General features: G+C 42.1%; 1 protein-coding gene across 1 annotated transcript in view; it reads right to left on the reverse strand.

The window, feature by feature from the left end:
• Positions 1–23,621, reverse strand: part of FSHR (follicle stimulating hormone receptor) — an 80,992-nt gene extending 57,371 nt beyond the window's left edge. The window contains exon 1 of the mRNA XM_009894821.1: positions 23,420–23,621. Within this exon, the coding sequence (XP_009893123.1) occupies positions 23,420–23,604 (185 nt within the window). The 5' untranslated portion in view covers positions 23,605–23,621. The remainder of the gene's footprint in view (positions 1–23,419) is intronic.
• Between the last annotated feature and the right edge of the window lie 1,368 nt (positions 23,622–24,989).

Consider the following 24,989-nt stretch of genomic DNA (forward strand, 5'->3'; position numbering starts at 1 on the left):
TGCCAGCCACAAAAAGCTAAAGGGAAGCCTTTTCAGATCCCACAGCTGATGTCCTGTTGGCATTTCACTTGTAGAGTGCCCACGATACCGTAACGGGGATAACAAAATGCCCGTTTCCCCAGGAGAGCTGCGATGCTGCTTACACAGACACACAGCAAAGCGGCTGCGGGATTTGTTTTTTTTTCCCTCAAGACCTTGCTTAGGTCAGCTAATAAGTTGCACACAGTGCCCCTCAGCAGCTAACAGCTGATAAGGAGAGATAAGGAAGGACAGAAAATGGTTGTGAGAAAAAAAAAAAAGAAAAAAAAAAAAGCATCTAAAAAACTGCAAAAGTGGTTAAGCAACATACTTGTAAAGCTTACTCCCTCCACCCTTCGCTTTAGTTTTCCAAAACCGTGGTATGTTTAGTCTCAGCACTGATACCCCTTTTCATTGCTGGACAAAGCGTACGCTGTCCTCAGTAACACCGCACATCTCCCCCGGCCCCCGACGCTGCAGATAACTTCTTTCCGAGGTCGCACATGCAGGAAGTTTAAAACAAAGCTCCAAGATGCTTTTAAGTACCTCTGCTTGAATAGGGTGGGATGAATCTGAAGATGGGGAATTAAAAAAAAACAACCCAGAAGATGGAGAAAAACAAAACACAAAAAAAGATAAGACTGCAAAATTCACAAGCAGAAAAGCAGATGCTACACTAGGAATTTCACTCAATCTGAGATGTTTAACGATCTACTCTTAGTGCAATTATTTCACTGTACTTATGCTCGGTTGCTTTGTGCTGAGTTAAAGCTGGAGAGGACCAGAGTTGTGACTATGCAGCACAGTTGCCCACATATGCCAACTGATTTTGACAAACAATTTCGTTGAAGATTTAGGTGCAAGTAGCAGCAAAGGCACAAGGTAGGTAAAAAACACAAACGACATCTGCCCTGAGCAGACTCACAGCAGAGCACCTTCTGACACAAGGACGTTGGTCCCTTCAGTGGATCTGGGTGGCTGCAAATCAAAGGGCAAAGTTTGCATCCTGCACCTGTGCAGCAGATAAAGCAGACCACAAAGCAACCCCGTCTCAGCAGGCGCTTTCTCTAAGCTCACGCAAAGCAAAGCTGGGGCTCTGAATTCCTCTACAGTACGTACACCCAGAGAAAAAAAAAAAAGGTTTGCCACGGAGCACAAATTGCAACAACAAACAAGGCCTCTTTAGGCCTACAAGCAGAATCACAGTTATCATGTTCGCATCCGGGAAGAGTTTAACTGCTTGGAATGAGTTACCCACAAAAAAGGCCAGCAGTAAGCTTGAAAGCACGGTTAAAATTGCTTCTATTAATGTCAAAGGCATGCTGTGAAAAGTGTTTTGTGTAAGATAAATAACACAAGTGAATGAAGTTATCCCTTCTTGGTTACAGAGAGCAAGAAAATAGTGATTGCTTTATTTTTACAAATAGCTATACTTTATTAGTATTGATTATCCTGTTAGACACTACACTACTTTTAGAAGAGCACATCCTCGTTCTTCACAGCTCACTCACATGGGCCTTTGAGAAATGTACAGCATGTGATAAATGTGCGACTTCCTTAAAATCTGACCTTGATATCTGCAACCATCTTTACGGTGAGGAGCCATTAAAAATTCATTCACTCTGAGCACACCCTCGGTGTTGCATCTATTTATATTAATATCTCTGCATACTTTCCTAACAAAAGGAGCATTGTGCAAGTCCTGGGTATTTTGTTCTTGCACAAAGAGCGTTTTACTTCGTGTTCTTTCTCGTTGGCAACTTGTCAAGGCAAATAAGGTTATGGAAAATGTCCACAGTCCAACCAGATGGGGGGCTTTTTAGCTATTGTCTTCAAAACTTTCTTCCCCTCTTTTGATTCAGAGCAAGAATAGCCATCCTGCTCACACACAGCTGGCCACTTCAACTCTTTTCCTGTCCTAAGAATGTGTCAAAAAAGATCTTATTCCACAGCAGGGAGAGAAGAGTGGTTTGTTCATCAGCTGAGGTCATAGCAGAGAGGTGACAAGTGTTCTTTGTGTGTAGTGTTTCTACCTCTAAGACCTCAGGACTTTCCATGTTGGCAGGCCCTCCATACATGATGCTATTTTTATTGACTGAGACAAATTGTCCAGGGACCAAATTCCTTAAGTTCTGGGTTGGATGCCTTACTGAAGGTAAAAGAGAAAGAGAAAGCTTTTCTGCAAAACATCTTGCTTGTTTTGTTTAGCAAAACATCAAATAACTTCGCTCTGTCACTTTATCTTGCTTGACAAATTCATTAGAAAGAGTTAGTGTGCTTTTTACCTCCTTTCTCATCCATAGCCTCACAGGCACTATACCTACGTTGCTTAATGGGACACAGCTGAAATATCACAGAACGTTAATAAAATAAAAAGAATGAAAGATACTCACTGTTACATTTTCTAATTAGTACGCACAGCCTAATAAGTAACAGGGTCCCCACCAAATATTTGGACTAATTTGGGTACATCCAAAGGCTTGTTTGAAGGTTTTAATGAGATAACTGATACTCCTTGATGCCAGAGCAGTCAGAAACAACTTAAGGAATAGCACTTGGAGACTTGATTGTATTCTTCTTTTTTTTTTCTCCTCTGGATCTGAGTATGAACTTTGTAAAAGTAAATATTCTCTCTGCTATCTAATACGTGCTGTATTTTCCAAAGAGGAACATGAACGCCAAACACAGCTAACTCCACTGGCAGTCTTGAGGAAACAGCATCCCCCCAAAGGAGGGGTCCTGGATGTGAACGGCACGTACTCTGCTGTTCTCAGGGCACCAGCTAGACTAGTGCTGACACAACTATACTGAAATACAGAAATATGCCAGGCCTATGCCACGTGTTTCCACTTCTCTCCCACAGTGGCGAGCGGAGCTTTTCCTTCCTTTTACGTACTGAAGCATACATGTACATTTTAGATACTTACGGTTTGAAATAAGACTAAAAGCGACAAAGGTGAAAAATTCCCACCTTGTTACTCTGGCACCATGCAAAGAAGCAAAACCTCCCGTTCATCCCCTTTGGTCATACCTTCCTCTAATCCAGATGTCTCAGCTGACCATTGCCGGGGGGCAGAAGGTGGCTCCTGGAAGTGTCGCTGCCAGTGCAAGAGGATGAACCACCCGACACGCTGAGAATGGCAGCACCCATGAAGGTAACATGAGCAACATTCTCCTGCATGCATAAGGGAGCTCGGAGTCCTCACGCTGTAATGACAACTGCCCAGAGGAGATTTTCCAGTGGAGCCTGCAACACTTTGCACATTTTATTTAAGTCCTGTAAGCATTAGTGCTTACTGCCATTGCTCACCATGCGTTCCCATGTCACTGGTACTCTTCCTAGCTGCGCAGTTTCCATGTCAAGAACTTTTCTGAGCTCATCTCTTAGAGATTGCTGAGGGAAACATTCACAGGGATATGAATTGCAGGTGGACGGACTCTTTCAATTCCAGCCTGCACTCTCCTGAGAGCATCTCTTCTCCCTCAGTCTTTCTCTGTTATTGAGATCTCCTCCCCACAGACTTCACCAATTTGATATAAAGGCAATGACAAGGCCAGGAATCCTTATCACTTCTCCTTGTACTAAAAAAATCCCCCCAAACAGTATGCTTTTCATTATTTTAGCAAGGATTAGCTTACCACTGCAAATTATGAGTTTTTCTATCTGTCTTCCACTAGCCATGGATTTACTTTCAGATGTTAAAATAATGATACTGAATGAACATATCATGACAGCTAGCGTACCGGTATCCTTAAAAATACCAACTGTACTATTTCCTTTAAGATGAACAGGTGTCTTCCCAGTAATACACAGTGCTAAGATTGCACTGGGGTCAAGGATGGATCTTTAATGCATTTGAAAGTATTATTTCAGAAAGATGCCTGCTTGACCACACTGGCAAATGAAAGACTGGCTTACGTTTAGAATAAAGATGTGCTTAGCGCTTTCACCTTCAGAATGCTTCTTGAACATTAATCCAGTATAAAGCACTTAAAAATAATGAACATACATGGGCTTGTTAAAAAAGGGTGACAGAAAAGTGAAATAGAGACAGGAGAAACTAGACCTGCTCATGGCACAGCTGCAGATTATGAAAGACATCTAAGAAAGAGCTTGCTTGGGAAAGTATATCCTTTCCACCATCTAACCTCAGTGATTCAAACCTAGACTTCTGCCCTCATCCTACACATCCTTCCATTCGCTTTCTAAATGACTGTGATAGGCAACTTCTTGCATAAAACTGGATAACACCTGACTGGAAGAAACAAGGATAGATGTAACAGTCATCTGAGTGAAGGAAGATCATGAATGGCGTCCCACGGAGACCTGCACAGGGCCTGCATACCATAGTCCTAAGCGATCTGGAAGGGGAGTGAGGAGCAAGGTAACAAACGTATGATAACGAGGGTAGTAAAATGAGAACTGGGTGAGAAGATCTGTAAAGCAGGAGGAGTTCAGTCTTCACAGAGCATGTGGTTAAGCTATATAACTCCTTGCTACAGGACGCTGTAGTCGGTAGACAGTCAAGAAGAAATGAATAAATACATGAAAGCAAGATATCCCTCTGCTATCCCTCTACTCTAACTCAAGATGTCGCTGAGCCAGGGAGAGCTGCAGAGATACACCCCTCTGCCAAGGTACACATCAGAGCAGCAAAGAACCTACACTGCAGCCAGCCTGGCCCCAAAATGGGCATCGCCACTTGACATACCCAGTTCAGCAGCACAAGCAAACACCACCTATCCCAGCACTCTCAGAAGCAGGCGATCTCTGTCTAGAGCGAAGCATTGAAGTGTTCTTCAATATTTACAGCTACTACAAGTTTTTTTACATCACAGAAGAAAGGGTTGCTCCTTAGGTTAAACCAATTAAAGGATGAAACCCCTCCCTTTGCCAGAAGATCAAACGGTAAAACTGAGCCAGGGGTAACATTTTCAGTGCTGCGTTCAGCCTCCTGTTTCATTGCACAGAATTGGCTCTACAAGACACTTCCAAAATAAATGTGACAAGGACACTTCAGCATTCTTTAATAACAAAAATACTAGAAGGGTGCTTCAGCTCTCCAGAAATTCTTTTGCTAGGTCATTTTGATAATCTTTGTATAAACAGGGGAAATCCGTTGCCACTGTGAAATCTCAAGTTGTCCCTTACTGTCCTCCCCCACTTTGAGAGGTGGATTATAAAGCAGACTCAGGCTCATAATACTCTGAATGCTTAAGGGCTTTGTGTGACCTGTTTGCTGCACTCTTATTCTAAAACCTTCCCCCCCTTTCTCTACAGTAAAAAAAACAACAGTGGTTCACATAGCCTTTGAATAAAGGGTGCAGTTCTGATCCCTTTCATCTCAAAAAGAGTATACGACTGTTGGGAAAGGTAAAGAGAAGGGCATTAAGACTGATCAAAGATATGAACTGGCTTCCATAAGAGGAATAACCAATTTGTCTGGGACCTTTCAGCCTAGAAAGCTTAAATGGATGCTAAAGGTCTACAAAATGTCGTGGAAAGGGTGGGCAAGGACTGATGCTTTATCAGCTCTTCCATTACAAAAGCTTAGAGGTGAGGCCACAGGCAGCTCGATTCAAAGCAAGTAAGAGGACCTGGCCCTTCATGCAGTGTATGCAGGCTGCCAGAACTCCTTTGTGCACCTTGCCTGGAAGCAAAAAGCTGCTGTGAGCTCACGGGTAGAATGTACAAATAATTTGAGAAGAGATAATTTAGGGTTACTAAACAAACAACAACAACTTCAGGCAATCCCCTGGGCTGGAATTAGTTGGAGGCCGGAGAAGTATTGTGGTAATACATCTTAAACACTTGCCCTATACTTACTCTCCCCTTAGCAGCTCTTATGAATCCCTGTTGTACACAAGATACTTGATCTGCCCCACTATAGCCATGGCTTCTATTTCAGGGAGAGAGATGGCAAAGGAGGGGCTCCTTTCCTACAGAGGCAAAACTGATCGGTCATCTGCCTCTGCTGGGTTACTGTCCTGCCTGGAGGCTGGGGGGCAGGCAGGGGATTGTGGAAAGAAGGTCTAGCATGCCCTTGGTTGGTGCTGTGGGCAAATTTGAGCTGCTGACCACTCACAGAAGGTCCTTGCTGGGCTATACAACCCCTCTGTGAAGTTTTGGGGCAAGACTGCATCATAAACGAGCTGAGGGGCTTCACTGCCTTACCATATCTGAACAGCTGGGGTTTTGCTTAAATGTTGGTTGAAGCAAGTATCCAATCAATACTCTACCTGTGGCTCTCAAGTCAAAAGAAAGATCTCTTCCTACAGCACTACATAAGGCATTTCTAACCTACAGAGACACGTTCAGAAATACTGACTCCATCTTTCTGTGTCCATATTCATTCTGAAGCAAAGTGTAACATAAGGCTTCGGAAGCTATTACCCTATTTTTCTTTATGATTATATCTAGGCTTATATTTTGTCTGATTGATTCCAGCTGATAGTTATGATGTATTGCACAAGAGATCACAGGCTGCAGACTAAGACGATGACCAAGCAGACCTCAGGATAAATTAGGAACAGACTGTGAGTGTTTTTAGTGTGGAAAGAATATGCTACAGCAGCAAACGCTGAGAGATGCAGCAGGCACGATACTCAGTCCCTGCTCAAGCAGGACTCCCAGAGAGCTTTTAACCACCTGAAGAATTTGAAGGTTGAAGATTTAAACACAGTATTGTTAAACTAAGGGAAAGAAGGGTACGATAACATCACCAGCAAAATACACTGACAGTAATAAATACCACTAAATGCTGATCCTTGGCCAGAGACTCAAATCCAGCTTGGTCCTAAAAGGTGCCAAGCTCCTTAAGGCTTTATTTGTTTATCTGGTTTTAATACTAAGGGCTTCATTTGATTTCTCTAAGGCTGAATAAAGGTATTTATTTTTAGAGAACTATTCCCCAGCCCTTAGACAAACCTGTGCTTCCCAGGAAGACGCAGGGAAAAGATTTCCGCTGCTAGGCCTTAATTCAGGAATGTGGTAAATCCCGTTAACTCCAATATGGCAAGATGAGTGCATTTAAACAAATACACAGATTTCTTTTCTAGCATAAAGGTAGAGCTTTGATTTAAGACTACAGAGAACAATACACAGTGGGCCACCATCCAAGAAAAACCTGCATGAATATAAGCCAGGTAAACTTTCCTGAGCTCACTTCACATATCAGAAAAAGGAATCTAGACCCCCCTGCTCTAACTGGAGGTGTGAAATTAAATGTCTTTTTTTCTCAGAGAGAAACAGAAGACAAAAAAATGAATCACAGAACAGAACTCTGCTTGAAAACAGAGTGAAAATAAATCAGCAGTGAATGGATTAGCTTCACATCAGACTGCCCAGAGCAGCCTCATCTGGAAGAGCAGAGCACTCGGGGCTTGTGTTTTTTAAATTAGTTTTAATAAATAGAATCAATAGCTCAAATTATGGAGAAGGACAAAAGCACAGATCAAATCGATCAAGGCTGTAGCTTATCGTTATAAGCCAAGGGGTGTCTTCTCTTGTCTGAATGAGATAAGGTAGCACAAGAATCCACTTGCAGCTTTTCAGTATCTCTCCTAGAACAGCTGTATGCAGAGTTGGATACAGAGCCTGAAAATGCTCCTGGTTATCCAAACACAAACACAGCCTCCCTTTCTTTTTCCTTTCCCCAGCAGGAAAAAATATAAAAAAATACATAAATAAATCAGGAAATTAATTTTTGGTCTTGAAGACAAATCCAGAAATTTACAGGGAGGATAGAACTAAATAGGCAAACAAGCACAAAGTATCCTTCATTATATGTGGGATTTAATGCTCAGGTGAAGAGGTTCTTGTTCAAATCACCGGAAAAGTGGCTCTCCACATATTACATTAGGAAAGGCTGTTGCAGAGCATGCAGTTCTCGCTCCCCTAGATAGTCAGCCAAGGATTATCCACTGGAGGGGAGTGAGGGGAACATCATTAACAGCAATCAGGTTTTTTTGGCAATGGGAGGGGGCATTTGCACACAGGTTCCTTGTTTTCCTTTGCGTTTGGTTGGTTTGTTTTGTTTCTCCGAGAGGGACTTTGCTCCAGGGAAGCTGCAGTGTCTCACTCCAGGGCCAGTTGACCGAGGAGCTGAGCCGGAGCGCACCAGCAGCGGGGTCCCTGCCCTGCACCGGGAGCCTTCGCTCGGGCTGCACGGGAGCTCACAGCGCGAGCTGGTCTCCAGATCTGTCCTGGCAACGTAAGGGTACAGCACACAGACGCTCCTGCTACAGGACACACCACCTACAAGGGCAGGGAAAAATGGAGAATCCTGGCTGCCTCCTCACTCAGGGTAATAGGGGGATGACACTACTTCAGATACGCTTGTTTTGATTAATAGTGGCCTCCTTCCCCGACAAGGTAACCCAGGAAAAGCATATGGCAGCGCCAAACAGCTAGTCAAGGCTCACTTGGACCCCGGGTAACCAGCCCTGGGTCTGCACATGGAGGGCTCCTACTGTTCACCACCAGGAGATTATCGTGAGCTCCCCTTTCAGCGCAGGGGCTTTATCCCAAACACTCCGAGCATCAGCTCTGGAGCACAAGTGCTGCACAGGAAACTAAAGCACTTAAAAGCCCCCTCCTGCCCTCCCCCCTCAGTATAACTTTCTTATTAAATTTAGCCAAGTACAAACTGCCAGCCCTGGATTTATTTCATCATATGCAGTATAACTGCAGAGGTTTTTGGCACACCACGTGACACCCTAGAGGTGTGAGAACAGTGCACGATGCTGATAACCTCTGCTAACTCCCAATTCATCCTCAGGTTGAAAAGCCGGCATTGGTTACGTGGGCTTTGTGCCCACATCTAGCACATAAGAGTCCTTTTCATTGTTGTGCTTGAATTACAGATAAACAGCAGAAGGGGAATAATAATCCTATGATAATAGAATATATGACAGATGTACTACTGAAAGTCATTCACATGATCCAGTGATGAGTATGGTTCAAAGCCTATCTGGAATAGCCTTGCATCTTGCTAATAAATATTCAGAGACTTTTTAATCTTCAAGGACATAATATCGAACATCTGACAGAAAATTCAGTGTAGATCCATAAGCGGTTTTTATTACATTTCAATTGGAAGTGGATTTCATGATGTTTTATGGCAAGCAGTGCCTTTGCCAGAAGACACGGAACTTTCTTGGCCAAAGTAGTCAGCAGTTAACTGCAAGTCCAACAAAATAAACAAAATACCAATTATGATTCAACTGTAGTGTAAGTTATTTTCTATTCAGCGAGGAAGAATTGATTTTCCCAGCAGTGTCACTTACACTGTAATGATTATTGCACATAAGACAACTTAAGAAAATGATGGAAAAACAAATTAGATGGGCTGCAGATCATTGGCTTATCTTGACTGCTCACCTTGAGGACAGAGTTAGGGAAACATAATATACAGTACCGGATGTCAGGGTGCTTGAAACCTCTGCTCTCCTTCCACCTCCCTGTTATTTCATATTAAAATTTCAGAACAGAAATAAACATTTCCAGAGGGATAAAGCACGAAGCAGCACATCTTGCCAGTCTAAGGACGTTTGCTTAATTAAAAACAATGATAACTCGCTGTGACAGAAGATAATTAAAGGGGTATAAATTGTATAAGGACTTGGCTTTGTCTAATGCTCTCATTTTACATACACAGCTATTCGTGAGTCATATGAGAAAAATGTCACCACAGCTCCGCAGCTTTTGTTAGCTGACGCTTCAGTACTGATGACCATGTGCTGAAGCAATGCAGTGAAAGACTGAGCCCAATGTTATGGCACAATCTAATGGAAATCAATAGGCATTCTTCCACGGATCTTTCGGCATGTATTGGATGGACCTTTTATCACATGCATAAGCCTAAATAATAGCAACAGAGGTTAAGCAATCAGCAACATAATGATAATCTCTATGAGGAGATGGAATCGTCCTCATCAGAGTTTGTAACAAAAAAATGACTTGGCCTCACATTCTTCTCTGGCGACATCCACAATCAGCCAATGTCCTGTACATTAAGTGCTGAACGTCTTATCTAGCTGATGGAATTCGCTGCAAGAGGCTTAGTTAACCATATTTGGTTTTGCTTTAGGACCAGCAAAAGTGACAGTCAACGTCACCACCGAACCTGAAATGTCATCGCAAGGTTTCACACGTACCTTTCCAGCATCATTACGTTTTACCTCAGATTTATTTCAAAGGTCTGCATCATTACTTTACTCTACATTACTCTAATTGCAGCTTATTTCCAAGATCTCCTATTTTTTGGCTCTGTTTTACATGGTAAAAGGTCTCAAGTTTTAAAGATAAGTTTGCCTTGCAAAAAATGAGAGAGTGTATGAATTTTGTAAGTAATTACTTTGTGAGAAAATGTGCCACTAATTTATACCCCTTGACCTGTTGGGTTAGATGTAGTGCTTGTTATTTCAGCCCTTTTGATTATTTCATCTGACTAACCAACCACTTTTTTTTTTTTTTTTAATGAAATATCCATATCTATTCTTTCAAATAGATTGTTCAAAGAGTAGGCATGATAGTGGTCGTTCTGTCTCACTTTCTCAGATTGAGGCACACTTTTGGCAATGCGAAAATGAACATTTGCTCCGAGTTTGACAGTTGCAAAGGTTGTTTATTTCCTGGGGCTTTGTTTATAAGACTGAAGTTTTTACAAGATTATTTTTATGCTGCTTTTGGCAGAAGTTGCATTTTGTGTAAGCGCTACTGTTGTTATCATTCACCAAAACAATATTTAGGGCCCATATATTGAGTTACAAAAGAGCAAATAACACACAGTGAAAGTATAGAAAGCCACAACCAACATATTGTCTGCCTGTGTGTATGCTTTGTGCATACACACTCAAGGGTAATGCTCTGAAACACACAGATGTTTCTGCTGATTAGCCCTTTATCTGGCAGAAGTAGCCTCTGACACACTAAGTATTGCTATTTCAGCATTAAGTTAGCAGGGAATGGTTAGTGATCAGTTTGACACCATTTTTTTTCCAGACAGTATTTTCCATCGTCACCTCTTCAATAAGATCAACAAGAGGGAAGAACGTTCAGATGACCATGCAAGCCAAGCATAACTTGGCTTGCTGTTAGGCAAGGCTAGCAGAGAAAGCATCGTCATTGCGTTCTGTTACAGCAGCTGCTGAAATACAGATACTGACGTTGGAAAAGGACTGGGGGAACTCCACACCATGGAAACTCCTACACTGTTGCTATACTTGATAGTGAAGGTAAAATTTAGACCTCCATATAGCCTAGGTGCAGCTTTCTCCTTTGGAGTGTTTTAAGAAAAGCAGTTGACATCATATTGAAGGTTAAGGCTTCTGGGACTGTGGGCTTCTAGGATCAAGAGCCAACCTGAAGCAGTTGAGTTCAGATTAACAAAACCCTGAGTGTTTCTGTGCAATACAAGGCTAAAGTCCAAAGCTGTTGTTCATATAAGCAAGATACTAGCATAAGGTGCTTTACAGAAATGTATAAACTCCTTTATACCATGAATATTGTAAAGACGTACTCTAGCTGGCAAGTAAGGCACTGCTAATAAAAATAGCAGCCTGCCATCCCTCCAAAGCAGAGGTTAACAAGCTTTCTGTGGAATGCAGAAAACCTTCAAGGAGACGCAAGCAGGAACTTCTGAAGCACCCCCTGCCTCATTCCCTATTTTTGCTGATAACCACCTCTACGTGTGTTCAGCCTGGAGGACGCTAAACAGATGAATCTACACCTAGAACCAAGGCCGCCTCTTGGCCGCCTGACGTGGAGGGGGTGGGGGGGGAAAGTCTTTCGAAGCCTTGAACAAAGAGCCAGTCTCCCTGTTTTCTAGCACCACTGGGACACTTCTTCCAGACAGTGCTCATGCCTCTGATGGACAAACAAAACGGCAAAGCCCTAGCTGGTAGTGGTCCATAGCCCCGAAGCTGCAAGGCTATCCCCACCAGACCAGACCATCGGTCGGTCCAAGGGCAAGCACTCCTTGATGGGCACTTGGTGGAGACTCACGCCTCTGTGTCCAGCCTGTGCAGTGCTCCTTTAAAGTCCAGGATGGACGCGCTCCAGCTTCTAGGCTAAAGTGCTCAAAAACCAACTCGATTTTGGGGGTTTGGGCCCATGAAATACACTCAGCCACACCAACTTAACATGGCAATAACATGTACACAAATGAAGAAAACCGAAGTAATATTGTCTGCTACGTGAATACTGTATATAAAAACATAAAGCTGTAGATGCATCATTCATGTATTTATGAAGGGTTCTAGCTAAGGAGACATATACAAATAGTAGCTAAACTCACAAAGGGGTAAAAACCTTCGAATTAGTGCTCCGTAGGCAGCTCTGCTGACCATAACAGAGCCAACAGTTATCCATGATTGAAATGCCCACAAAAGTCTCCACCTCAGCTGTCTTTAAATTACTGACTGTACCACTACTGTGAAATGCTGCTCTTCTAATACAGTGACAGAAACGGATACAAAAAAAAGTACAGAAATGAAGAAAGTGGAAAAGGTGATGATGCAGAGGTACCACGTCAGTAAAAATACATTTGAGGGAAAAAACCCTGAAACTGTATATGCATCACTTGAACATTAAAAAATAGTACAGCTATGACTTTGTACTGCCTGATTTAGGAGATTCACAGCAGCAGGCCTGCGTTTCATGCCTCTGAGCCTTTCTGTGATGAGAAATAGTTATTAGAAAGGAACATGAAGGTGCAAGAGGTAATTCTTTTTTCTTTTGTACAAGGAAATATATTGCCACAGGAGTACGGTCTGGTGAATAAGGTCTATAAGGGGGCTATAGTCCCAGCTAAACCACTGATTTGTTACCCTGTACTCTTTGGAAATTACTCGTCCTTTACATCCTATAGCTTTGCTGTTTCTGTAGTGGAGAAAATTATGTTTACATACTTACTCAGAACGTTGTGAAATCTCTTAATAATTATAGAAAAGAAAATCTTATCATTTCTGTATGGTTGATTAAAACAATTAAAATCTCCCCTAATAATTTAAAATAAATTTAAACAGTTGGCTACCTATTTCATTTGTGCTTTCAACACCCATTTTATTTTTCCCCAGAGTGGTTTCCTGTCTACGGCAATAGCACAAACTCCTGAATCTGCAAATACATACAGATGGGTAGTTTCACACCTGCGCTTTGTCCCACTGGAAGGCAGTGGAGCTGCTTGGGCAAGCAATTAGGATGTGTACGAACGCCGGTGGAATCAAACCCTAGATTTTCTTGTAGGGTACTCCCTCACAGGGGCCACTAACGCCGATTTCAAAGCACTGAGGAATGAGGTCTGGGCTTCATCTGCCATGGCAACAATATACTGCAGATAGAAAATTACAGCTCCTGGGATTCGGATACAGTGAGTATTTCCCCAAACCAGTAATTCCACCTAGACAGAGTTGTTGTTCTGCCAGGGCATTTCTTGTTTTGCTGTCATTTTCTGACACAATCTGTACTTCTTTTATGACTCTCCACTTGCCAAAAAAAAAAAGAAGAAAAGCAAACATTTCCATAGCTGCTTTGTTGGCTAAAGAAAACTTCAGGGACAAGGCAGCATTTTAGCATCAATCCACTGTCTTCCCATAGCAGGGTCATTTATAGCCCTTCTTATACCTTGCTTGTTCAGAAATTTCTGTACGTCTATAAGCATCCCTGCTGGGAGACTGGACTCCAAGGAAAGACTCTTCAGAATTGATCGCTTCCTAGTAGTTAACAAGAATGAAAAAATGGATTTGTCTGATCTGTGCTCCTTGTTTTCAGCAGTGGAGAGACTGGCGATGCCAGAGAAAGCAGCACGGGCATTGCTTCCACCGCTGGAGCCAGATTTGCTTTCTCACCTCAGCGAGTGTCCGTGGTGCTCTCAGCCTTGAGTACTTCCCGTTGAGTAGGGTGCCCTTTCACAAAGGCTCTTTCCTCAAAAATTCTTAATGGGCTAGCAAAGGCAAGAGTCTAGTGTATTGATATCATGTGATGGTGTAAGTGAAAAATAGAAATCAAAGCTTACCCTGAAGTTAGCACTGAAATCCAAACCTCTCAAAGCCAAGAGTAGGCAAGGATGTTACACCAGGATCATTTCTAAGCACAAGGCATCGCACAGAGTATAAAACCATGAAAAGGCTTTCAGAAGGTGTGTGAAGAAAATGATTATAATCCTTAGCCTGCCTATGTGTCAATCCTTTTCAGTGAAGAAAACCAATCCCAAATAACTACACATCAGTTCTTCCTGTCCTATGCGCCTGGTTTGGGGAAAAAGGGACAGGTAGACAGTCCTTCCTTCCATTGCTACTCTCTCCCACCTCAACCTTAGTGATTTCATCAGTTACCTCTACATATACATGCTACTGTTTTCCGTTCTCATCTTCTTTGCCCAGAGCCAAACCGGTGGAGGAAGAGGTTAAACACACAGACACCCTGTGCACACGCACTCTATACACTTCACTTCTTTGGGTAGGATTTGGTTTTGGGGTAAGGGTGAGGGGAGGGTTTAGGAGTATCCCACTGCATTCCACAGTTTTGTGTTCAAACATAAATACAAGACACCAGAAACTCTCCTGAGAAAACAAGCACCACTTTCTTTCCCAGTCTTCACACAATCAATCCAGTTCTTCATCACACACTACTATTTCAAATAAAAAAAAATAATCTGCTGACCATCATTTGAAAGTATATTCCTTCCTTGCTTCCACTCTCATATAAAAGATGAATCAAACACTGAAGACTTAGAATTTCCCCACTGCATGTTTACGCACGAGGCTTTTTTGAAAAACCACTGAAGATTTACAGATTTCTTACAAATAAATATTTACAAATTATTTACAGATTAACTGACTGTATTTAGACAAGGATTCATATCAGAACGTAGTTCCTCGTGTGTGCTATGGGAAAACTATGTCAGTAGGACCGTTACCAGAGCAATGCTCCATAGGCATTCACAAAACAGGATTTCCAGTCATATATGCTAAAATGCTGACTAGTAATCGTATTCTTGAGAAGATAAGAGAGTGGACAGAGGTGAAAGCTTCAGCCCACAGCTCACCCAGCAGACACACATTTAAAATTGAGGCTGGCCTTTCTCTAGCAAGTTCTGAATATGCTACAGTCAAGGATATAGAGTTATTTAGCTAGTCCAGGCAAAGACAGAGGCTCAGAAAGCTCAAAAGTTATAGAAATATACTTGTGAAAAACAAAAACTTGTTCATACTGAGTTGGGTTGAAGGCATTTCACTCAGAAACATATCTCCCTCTGTATAGAATAACAATCTGTAAATTCTCCTTTAGCTAACCAGGAGCAAATACATCTGAGTGGCTTGATAAGGCAATGGGAGATAAGAAGCATCCATACTTTCCAGACTAAGCTCCTGAAACACCTAAGGATGTTTGGAGGAAAACATTAAGCAAAAGCAAACATATCACAAGCTTTCCTGACCCTAGACACCCAAACCCAAGGAAGCTGCACCTGAGTAAAGGCAGAAAATGGGCTCCTTATTACAGTGTATGCAAGATAATTAGAAGAAATAATTTTCTATACTCTTATATGAAATCCAGGCTTGACTCTGACCTATAATTTGAAATAAGCTTTGTTTTAATGACTTAAATTTCACTGCTAATAAGAGCAGTCCAATCAAACTACAGGCAAAGCTTGTGAAATCATTTACAGGTTTTGTCTGAAAAGGTCAAGGTCTTAAACAAAGAAAAGTGACTTTTCCTACCAAAGTACTCGCCCCTCGCTGTGTAAAACTAATAGACTGCTATGAAAAATAAAACCTGTCTTTTGTGCCCAAAGTACCTTGTTTACCAAACACACACACATTAATTACCAATCAGCTGCTGCCAAAATGAACAACACGTGGCTGACAGAGGTCCCTGTCACCAGACAGTGAAAATGAACTTAGTTCTTTCCACTGAAGTTAATGAAGCTATGACAATTTAAATTAGCTGTGAACCTACCCCAATTATCTTTTAGCCTGCCGGCACAAGGACACTCAGGAAAGTTAAGCAGAACTAACTAAAAAGCCATCAAGTTAGAAGAGAGTGAGGTATGTTGAACCTTGCGTGGATTTCTTTTGCTCCTCAGCTGGGTGCTTAACAGGTTTGTTTATTTTTCTTTGCTGTGCCAGATAATTCGGTTTGGCTTTGCAGGACTCCCTCCTGCATACAAACCGCTGGCACTTAGAGCAGCTATTCCCTTTGGGATGTATACTCGCTTGGCATCCCTCCTCTGTGCAACTGTTCTCTCTGTTCTTGCAGCATTCCTCATCCACTCTCTTCTTTCGCCCTCGTTAAGCTCTCCACATACCCAGTATTTTCAGTGACACACCAGCCCCATGAGACCCCCTTGGCACCTGCAGAGGAAACCCTTGAGCTGCACAGCAGACTCTCCCGCTGGCATATCAGGCAACAGATTTCATGCGTGATATTCTTCTAGAGGAATTCCATTTGGAGCTTTTAAAGACACCTTCCATTGGAGATCTCTTCTCCATTACACCTCAGAAATGCTGCTGGGTAGATCAAATATTTGAGAAGCTTATTTTATTTCTTTATATTTCTTTATTTTTTTTAAATTTAAGGGGCATGGCCTGGGTTTTGAGGGAGATAATAAGCTTTATTCTTCAGGACTGCAATGCTGATATGACTTTGCTAAGGGCCAGATCCAGAAAACGATTAACTCGAATTCCCAAGCTGTCATTTATAAGACTGAGTGAGGAGCTGAAAGCATATTACATGGATAACTGCAGATACAGGGATAACGATTGAATTGTCCTGGCTTTGTGGCTCTTACAGTATGGCAGCTTGTGCCCTACTGGGTCAGAGCACAAGGGGCACCCCCCACCCCACCCCCTTTTCGGCATCTTCCTCTGCATAAATACCCTGAGCTCCCTGTGTAAGGGACGGGAGGGCAACTCAGTGAAGCTGAACAACTACAACAGCAACACGTAAGCACTTCAACGTCTTTCAAACTCATAAAAGCACTCGTCAGAACTCTGCCCTATAGCTCTAGCTATGCTCTGCTCTCCCAGCTAGCGGTAGTCACATTTGAGTATCAATAGGATTCCCTGAGCCAAAATGTCTTGGCCTCCCTAGGTGGGATGAGATATGAAGTTATACATTTTAATATTAGAAAAGAGAAGGCAACAAAGTCTAAAATACAACATCTTAATCCTGTGCAGTGAAAACTGATGAGTTGTGAGAAGCCATAGTAAGGGTAAATGAAGCTAGGAAATCATCCATACTGTTGAAGAGTTTAGAGTGGCATAGCGCTCAAAGCAAAGAAAAATTAACGGCTGCATAACACCGGTGAATTCATGATTCAACTCTGTTTTGTGATTCTTGTTCTTGTCAGAGGTGTAAAAGGCCTCCATCCTACTTTGTAATGTCCCCTAAGCTTACCAACTTCTCCATGTTAACCACGTTTTAGTTTAAAAGCTACTTATTTCTGATCTTACCAGGACTTTTCTCTCTTGCTGTGCTTCTGCGCTAAAGCTTAGTATTTACCAGCTCGTATCTCATGAATAACATTACTATCAAACTCTCCTAGGTTATAATTATATGAAACAAGATTTGAATGGGGAGGCACCCAAGATGAAGTCCCCCTATTCAAGACAAGAAAATCTAACTCCTACAAATGACTAGTCTAATCTTCCAAACACTTTAGAAAAACATTGATGATAATCTCATTCAATAGGCAAGTTTTGATTCTTTGAACAAAGTGAAGCAGAATATACCTAAAACATCTAATAGAGAGACTGTATTTTGGGACATGGAGCTGACCGGCCCCAGGAACCCATTTTGCCTGGTATCAGAAGTGTGGGGATGTGACACGGACCCTCTGTTTTTTGTGTGTGTGTTCACGAGACAGAAGCTTCCAGAAAAGCCAGAACTTGGTCACTGGGAGTATCTCCTTGTAGCTGACCCCAGAGAAGGGCATCAGCTGGTACAGACCTTTGTAGCCTCTCAATGCTGCATGCCAACAAAATCAAGTTGTAGATTTCACTGTCTGTCCCTGCAAAAACCTTAGTGATTTAACAAGTCCTATATTTGCCATTAAATTTTATGTGAACGCACTTTCATTTCAAAGATACATTAGATATACACACACATATATACATCTTCAGACTTGATCATACATCTGTCATAGATGCATCGAGCTGCAGTCATTATAAGTCAGGTGGAAGTCACGCGTATGTATTTATTGCCATAGTACCAGGAGTAAGCCAGCAGAGAGTACGGCACTGCAAAGCAACACCTATTGTGTGCAGCACACCTCCTTGTGTTGAAAAGCTCCCGCAGCTTTGGAAACTGGATGTTTCTATAGAGATATGTACTTGGTAATTTATACAAGCTGAGGATCTGCCCTGCCGAGTTTATTATCCTTCTTTAGTGTCACTTTCTCTCTTTTCTTTTCTCTCTCTTATGCCCTGCCTATTTCTTTTTATCCTCCTGGTGAAAATGCCAAATACAGAATCCAGCATAAGCGTTGGACCACTCCACTGATACACAGCCACTGATTGTACAGCAACCTCTATAGCTTTCTGCTTCAAAGTATGAATGGATCATAAATTCAGGAAGAGACGAATGTAGCACTAACTGCAGACTTTTTCCTACCCTAACAGAAACAAAGCTGTTTTAAATAAAAAAAAACCCCAAGAATCTTTAGATGGCATGTAGTATGTTCCGAATATGCTCTGGTGTGCAAATATTCTCATCCCCTTCTGATAATACGCAGGTGTATTGATTAACTATATGGTTAACCACCATAACACAGGGACTCAAAAACTTCATGGGTTTTCATTTTGTTAGCTTACTTTATCCTCTCCGCACCCTGTCTTTCTTAGATTAAGGTCAGTCCACCAGTACAAACACCTGAGCAAGAGCTGTAATTGTTTGCAGGTTTCAATGTAGTTTCAACTTGAAGTGTGAAAGCACAAAAAAAAAATAATCCTAATTTCAGCTGTCAATAACAGCATTGCAGCTACTGTTCACATTATTTGCAGCTTCTGTCGCAGGGAAGCACGTCTGACTCACTTAGTACATGACACAGAACTTGCTATTTCAAGGCAGCTACTGTTTTAGTGGTCAGACATCTACTCAGCCTTGACTTGATAGTCTAAAATAAATATCCTTGAGCAATTGTACAAAAACACCTATGCACAGGGCAAGGAAAGAACTCCACTGTTTATAGTTCGCAGATGCTTGGGAGAAATCACTCTATATAACATACCTCTAAACTGCTCTGACAATGGCTAAAATGTCTAGCGAAGCCAAAGAATCGTTTTTAAAATACAAAACACCACATGATCAAGCCTGGCCTTATTTATTTTACTTGCGATCTCCTCTTAGATAGCACTTTGACAGACGAGTGCCAAATGATGAACCGTCTCTGTTGTCAATTATTTCAGTCGTCTCAGTTGCTCCTTTCTAAAACTGGCACCACTCTCCCACTGAAGCCTCTGGCAAGCAAACATGTTAAACAATTCCTTTTAATTAGCTGAGTCACATTTCCAAGTTTGCAAGCTTCCTTTGAGGAGCTTCCATGCTCAAGAGATGTTTCTTATATTGTCTCCAGGGTGTAGAAAGTCAGGCAGAGGGAACCAACTGGTCAACATGTACCTGCTGCTGTCGGCTGCTGCACTTATATGCCAGCTAAGGATGACTAAACACCAAGGGAGTGAAGTTTAGGAGCAGGAGAACATTAGGAAAGTAACTGAGTTGGAGGCAATTTCTCTTTGTAACAAATACAACATGACCAAATTTGATTTCTTGATGACTTTTTATCAGAGCATTAGTTACAGGATGCAGGTAAAATGCTGATATTAATATTTCTCTTGCATAACTCCACAGGATTGCAAGCAGAATTGGACCAAGCAGCCTTTTTCACCTCCCTTCTTAAGCTGCCTTGTAGTGTCGCGTTACTTTGTCAAATCAAAGATATAGTCTGCCGCCCAAATGGTTGCAGCTAGCTGCTGGGGCAGAGCTCTCTATTTCCCTGGGATGAGAGTGATTTCAAGCACTGCTGTGATGAGAAAGCCAAAAGCAAGGAAGGGTGCTGTAAGAGAATGAGTAAGCTTCTCCTGGCATTTTGAGTTGTACTCCTAGTTGATATTCATACGTTTCTGCTTAAAGTAGTTTGCTAAATCTTAAGAAGGATCCTTTCTATTCTGAGAACGAGTTATTTTTGTTCGCATGACTTTCTCAAAGCAAGACCTCTAATGACTAAATGAAATCTTAGTGAATACTAAGGATGGATTACAAAGCTTGACACTGGATTTTAAAACTGTTTTAAATCTTCAAGGAGTAAACTGCCTTGGGTGTCTACTGAGTTGCCCCCCCCCCTCATGCTGTGAGGCAATTAATAGATAATACTTTAACACACGATGAACCTACGTTTCCCATCTGAATTTTTAGCCTCTGGTTTCTTATGGTCAGAGCCACCTACATTTCTCACAGGCATTTTGGTATCTATAACAAAAATGCCAAAAATTCTTCTATCCAACTGCTCTTTCAGGCAAAGATTGTAAAGCAAACCAGCTAATAACCACCGTCTCCCCTGCAAACACGCGGAGCGTGCCAGCCGCAGAGGGCTTGCAAATCTGCAAGAAGCAACGTGCAAACCAAGCTGTAACTACCCTATCATGGGATGTTGGCCTGTTAAGTGCAAAAGTAGATGTGGCAACAAGAAGAGAAATGAAAACCCGTGGTTTCTGATCCCTGCTCTGTTTCCACGTGCTAAGTACAAACTGCAATCCCTCACCGTAAGAGGCTGCCAGCCCTCTCCTCTGCAACACCCTTGCTAAAGCAGATGCTAATCCAACCAGGAGCAAAACCCCGGCTCCCGTACCACACCGCAGAGCTCATGTTCGCTGTGGAGCATAAGCTCTCACTGGTGGGAAAACAGCCACAAGGAATGCCATCACGTCAGCGTGTGTCAGTAGCCAACCCTCACAGAATAAAAAATAAGAATAATAACAAAAAACATGGCAAACAGCAGGGTTAATGGTTGTTAAGGGCAATATTTTTACGTTTATCCTGAGTTTTCTTACCAAGTAATAGAGCTGGCTGCCACATGCCAGCGTCCCAAGTTAAGAAACAGCTGTACTGGAACAGAAACGCACAGAGACAGAAGTACTTGAGGCTTATCAGGCTCCTGTTCTCTCTCCAAAGCTTTCACGGGCATGTTATTCAACATCAAAAAGGCACTAGGAAAGGACACTAGGACAGCTTAGAAAAGCTATCAAGACCACATAAGAGAAGGGGAAGAGCTCTAAGTGTACTGAAGAACCCCCCCTCCTTTATGTCAAATGAACATCAACTGCCTCCAGCACTCCCAGAATGAGCTCTTAAGTGAAAATCTACCTTGCAGGAGCTATACTTAGGAAGAAGATGTCCTGTGCTTGTATCCTATACAGGGTCCTTAGACACCATAGCCATCTACGCTCAAGTTGCTACACTGACTCTAAAACCCTTTTTCACTCATTGAGGCTTTTTGAGAAAACATAAAGCAAACTTTTTCTGTTACCAAGAGTACATTTGCAGCAGCACGTGGAACAGAAAAGTCTATTGTAGTCACCTGAATCACCCCACTGGGCACTCAGCAGAGACGTGCATAGGAAGGCACCTTTCTAGACCCCTTTGACCTTAAAGGAAAAAAATCTAAGGTTTTTCTGTCACTTAATAGCTCTTCAGCGAATTTGTCTGGCTTTCGCAACACTAACATTTGCTATGTTGAAAGCCACTCTATGTAGTTTTCATGGACAAATTCTTAAGCCATGCTGAAATCAGTCCTGGGGCTATACTGATTCAACAGGACCAGAATTACCTCCCAAGAACAAAAAGTTGGTGTAAGTGAGAAGAGAGTCAAGCTGAGAGATTCTAACTCACAATATTTGCACAGCGCTGCCAGAAGAAAAGATTTGTTCATTGTTTTCTGTCACACTAACATTGTATTCTGCCTGTTTCAGTGAACACACACACGTGCTGAGGAACCCACAAATTAGCATCCTCGACAAACCCTCGAGAAGTTAACAAGGATCCACTGCAAACAAATCCCATTTTACTAACAGGTGCTTTTTGGCAATATAAAACTCTACTTCTTTGCAGAAATAATTATAAACCGCTTTTTCTTAATCCCTAGAAGGCAGACCTTAACTGTGTAATCTAAAGAAACAATCAAAGCAAAATTAAACAAAATTAGCAGTGTATGCCTGGAACACGGTTCACTCAGGATTTAGATGACCTAAATCACAGATGGATTATTTTTCCCTCTAGTTGCAAGAATGATTTAAACTTTTACTGACCTTCTGTGGTTAATTCAAACATTTTTCTCAAGTTTTTACCTCAGCCTACTTACTCAGTGAGCATAATAACTCCTCTTTCTGAATGAAACAAAACTTCTGCCCTAGGAAAACTATGGGATAGTAACCACGAATATATTGTGGTGTGTAAAACCAGGACAGGGATATATTTTTCCAATTAGTGACATACCATTCTTCTTTGTGTCCTCCCTCCAAACTTGCCACTCCACTTATTAAGCAAACGGTTTATCCAGGACTACTCCTTTCATTTTTTTGCTTTAGGTCGTAACGATGTCAGACGGCTATGGGTGTAGGCAAGGGGAGATATAATGTGTTTTTAAAAAAAAGTTAAAATGAAAACGATCGCTTGTACAGTTACACACTGGCCATTGTGTAAGCTCTTCTGCTCGCCTGTGCTACTGACACAGAAAATAGCTGTTGTACAGGATTGCTCACATTATTTTATGGAAAACAAAGAGAAGCTTTAAGACAGATAAAACCCTTCCTTGAGTAACGCAGTACGGTATCTTTATGTTGTTCACTCTCTCTGACTGCAGCCGTGCTGCTCCTCAGATAGAGGAGGATCACTCCCTGAATGTTTATCAGAGTCCTTTCTGTAATGCCTTCGTGATTTCAAAAAGAAAACATTACGTTGCTTCTTGGCAAACAAGCACAAACCTTTGGAAAGCTCCCGCAGCACAAACACAAACGCCCGTCATCAAGTTGTTTGGGGCAGACAAGTTGCACTACACATTTCGACAATGCTAAAGCAAGCTGTAAAGAAAGCTTAGGCTTTATGCTTCAATTTACTGTCACAGCATCACGGAAGCTTGTTTAAAATTTAGTCTGCGCTTTGCATTATAACGTACCCTATCTTTTCTCAACAGAGAATCTTAAAATGAGCACGATCAGAGTAATGGAGAGGAGCTTCGAGACATAATTAAGCGAGTGGCAGAGGAAGGGCTGTGCTTTCCAAACAGCTGGCGTAAGTCTCCCGAGCTACTCCCTCCAAGCCGGACCCATGGCTTGCGAAGCAGCAGTTTGTTTGGAGAGCCAGCAACAAGGCTGCAGCTTGCAACCCTTCCCTCTCCCTACTTACAATTCAGTGGTGTTGGCGGGGATGTCCCGGGGAACCTGGACCACCTTGCTCTCCTGACAAATGAAGACCCTGCCCGCACAGCGGCAGGCGTGCTGCTGGCATCCCGAGCAGCCTGCCAGCAAAACCAGCAAGCAGGCGAGGACCGGAGACATCTCTGTCTTCACATCTGTGCCTCTCTCCTTCATCTCCAAGGGAGGAACGCAGAGACCTCCCAGCCCAACTCCCTGAATGGAAGATCCGCCCCAAAAGCTGGGATGAACCACGTGGCTTCTTGGGGGATGACTTCTCAGCAAGTTTCAGTTCGTGGCCCCAGATCCTTTATGACCTTAGAGTAGGGGTGGAGATGAGCAATGCTGATTTTCCATGACAAAAGTATTTTATATTTAAAGTGGTGTTGAAATCATGGGCCCCAGCCAAACTGGCCAGGGCACTGGGTTTCTGCACTGGGGAAAGGTCCTTCCTTCTCAGCTACACTATTGCACACAATTTTTTTGGTAAGACCAAGGGACAACAAAGCATTTTTACTTTCTACAGCCCAGGCACATTTGTCCCTGAAGGGGAGAGACTATTTATGCTCCCTTTCATGGATCCAAGACCCCCTGCTTTTGTGTTGCTCCTAGGCAAAAGAAATGTGTTATTTATTTTATAAGATATATAATCTATTTGATAGGTTAAAAGCGAAACAGTCCTAAAGCCAGAGCTAAGTAACACTCCTTTATTTTCAACTGTAATTATTCTTCATGCACTTACTGATTCATCTCCTATTTTCCTTAACACCTTCATAGGAACCCAAACAGGAGAAAACGCCACAATCCCAAAGATCCCTGGGGACTGGTAAAGTAATTTCATCATCTGGGAAAAAAAAACCCAGAAATACACAAAATGGCTATTTGTGACACAACAGAAGGAAAACAGCTTCAATTATATCACCATAAAGCCTGGAAGCTGAATCCCATCTTTGAGTCCTTATTTGTTTTGTTTATTTTTTGACTGAGCTAAAATATCTGTCTTGTTACAAATATTAATCCTTGGGGAAGGGACCTTGCCAACTCTTTCCTGTCTCTCAGTCATGCTGCACCAGGCTGTCATCTGGAACCAGTATGATGAGAACAGTGATATTTAGATAAAAAAGGTAACAAAAAATATCACGGCAATCTCTTCTTTCTAACAGTGGTAGGCTTGTAATGAATTGTAAGAGCATTCACTCTGCTGTATGCGTAAAACGGAGTTTGTTTTGCTAAGGTGTTAAGTAAGTTTCATGAGAATGAAAGAAAAAAGATTTTCTAAAATATTAGTGAGTTTTTGTCTTTTTTATATATATTCTTTCCTTTGAGAGATCTTAGACCTACAATACATTCTGAAATGAGTAACACCTTTACTTTCCTTCACACTCAGCGGCATGAAAACTGCAGAAGTCAGTCCTAAGGTCAAAGAATTTCCCATATGGTAAAAAATTGCTATAGTCCACTGCAAATGGGACTAATGATACACTTCAAGATTTAAACAAATGCCACGAAGACAACTCATTTGAGGTTTTTCTGGGTTTGTCTATTCAATAGCAAGTCTCTAC

Source organism: Charadrius vociferus, unplaced genomic scaffold (genome assembly GCF_000708025.1).
Source record: "Charadrius vociferus isolate BGI_N301 unplaced genomic scaffold, ASM70802v2 scaffold411, whole genome shotgun sequence".
In the NCBI taxonomy this organism is placed as follows: Eukaryota; Metazoa; Chordata; class Aves; order Charadriiformes; family Charadriidae; genus Charadrius; species Charadrius vociferus.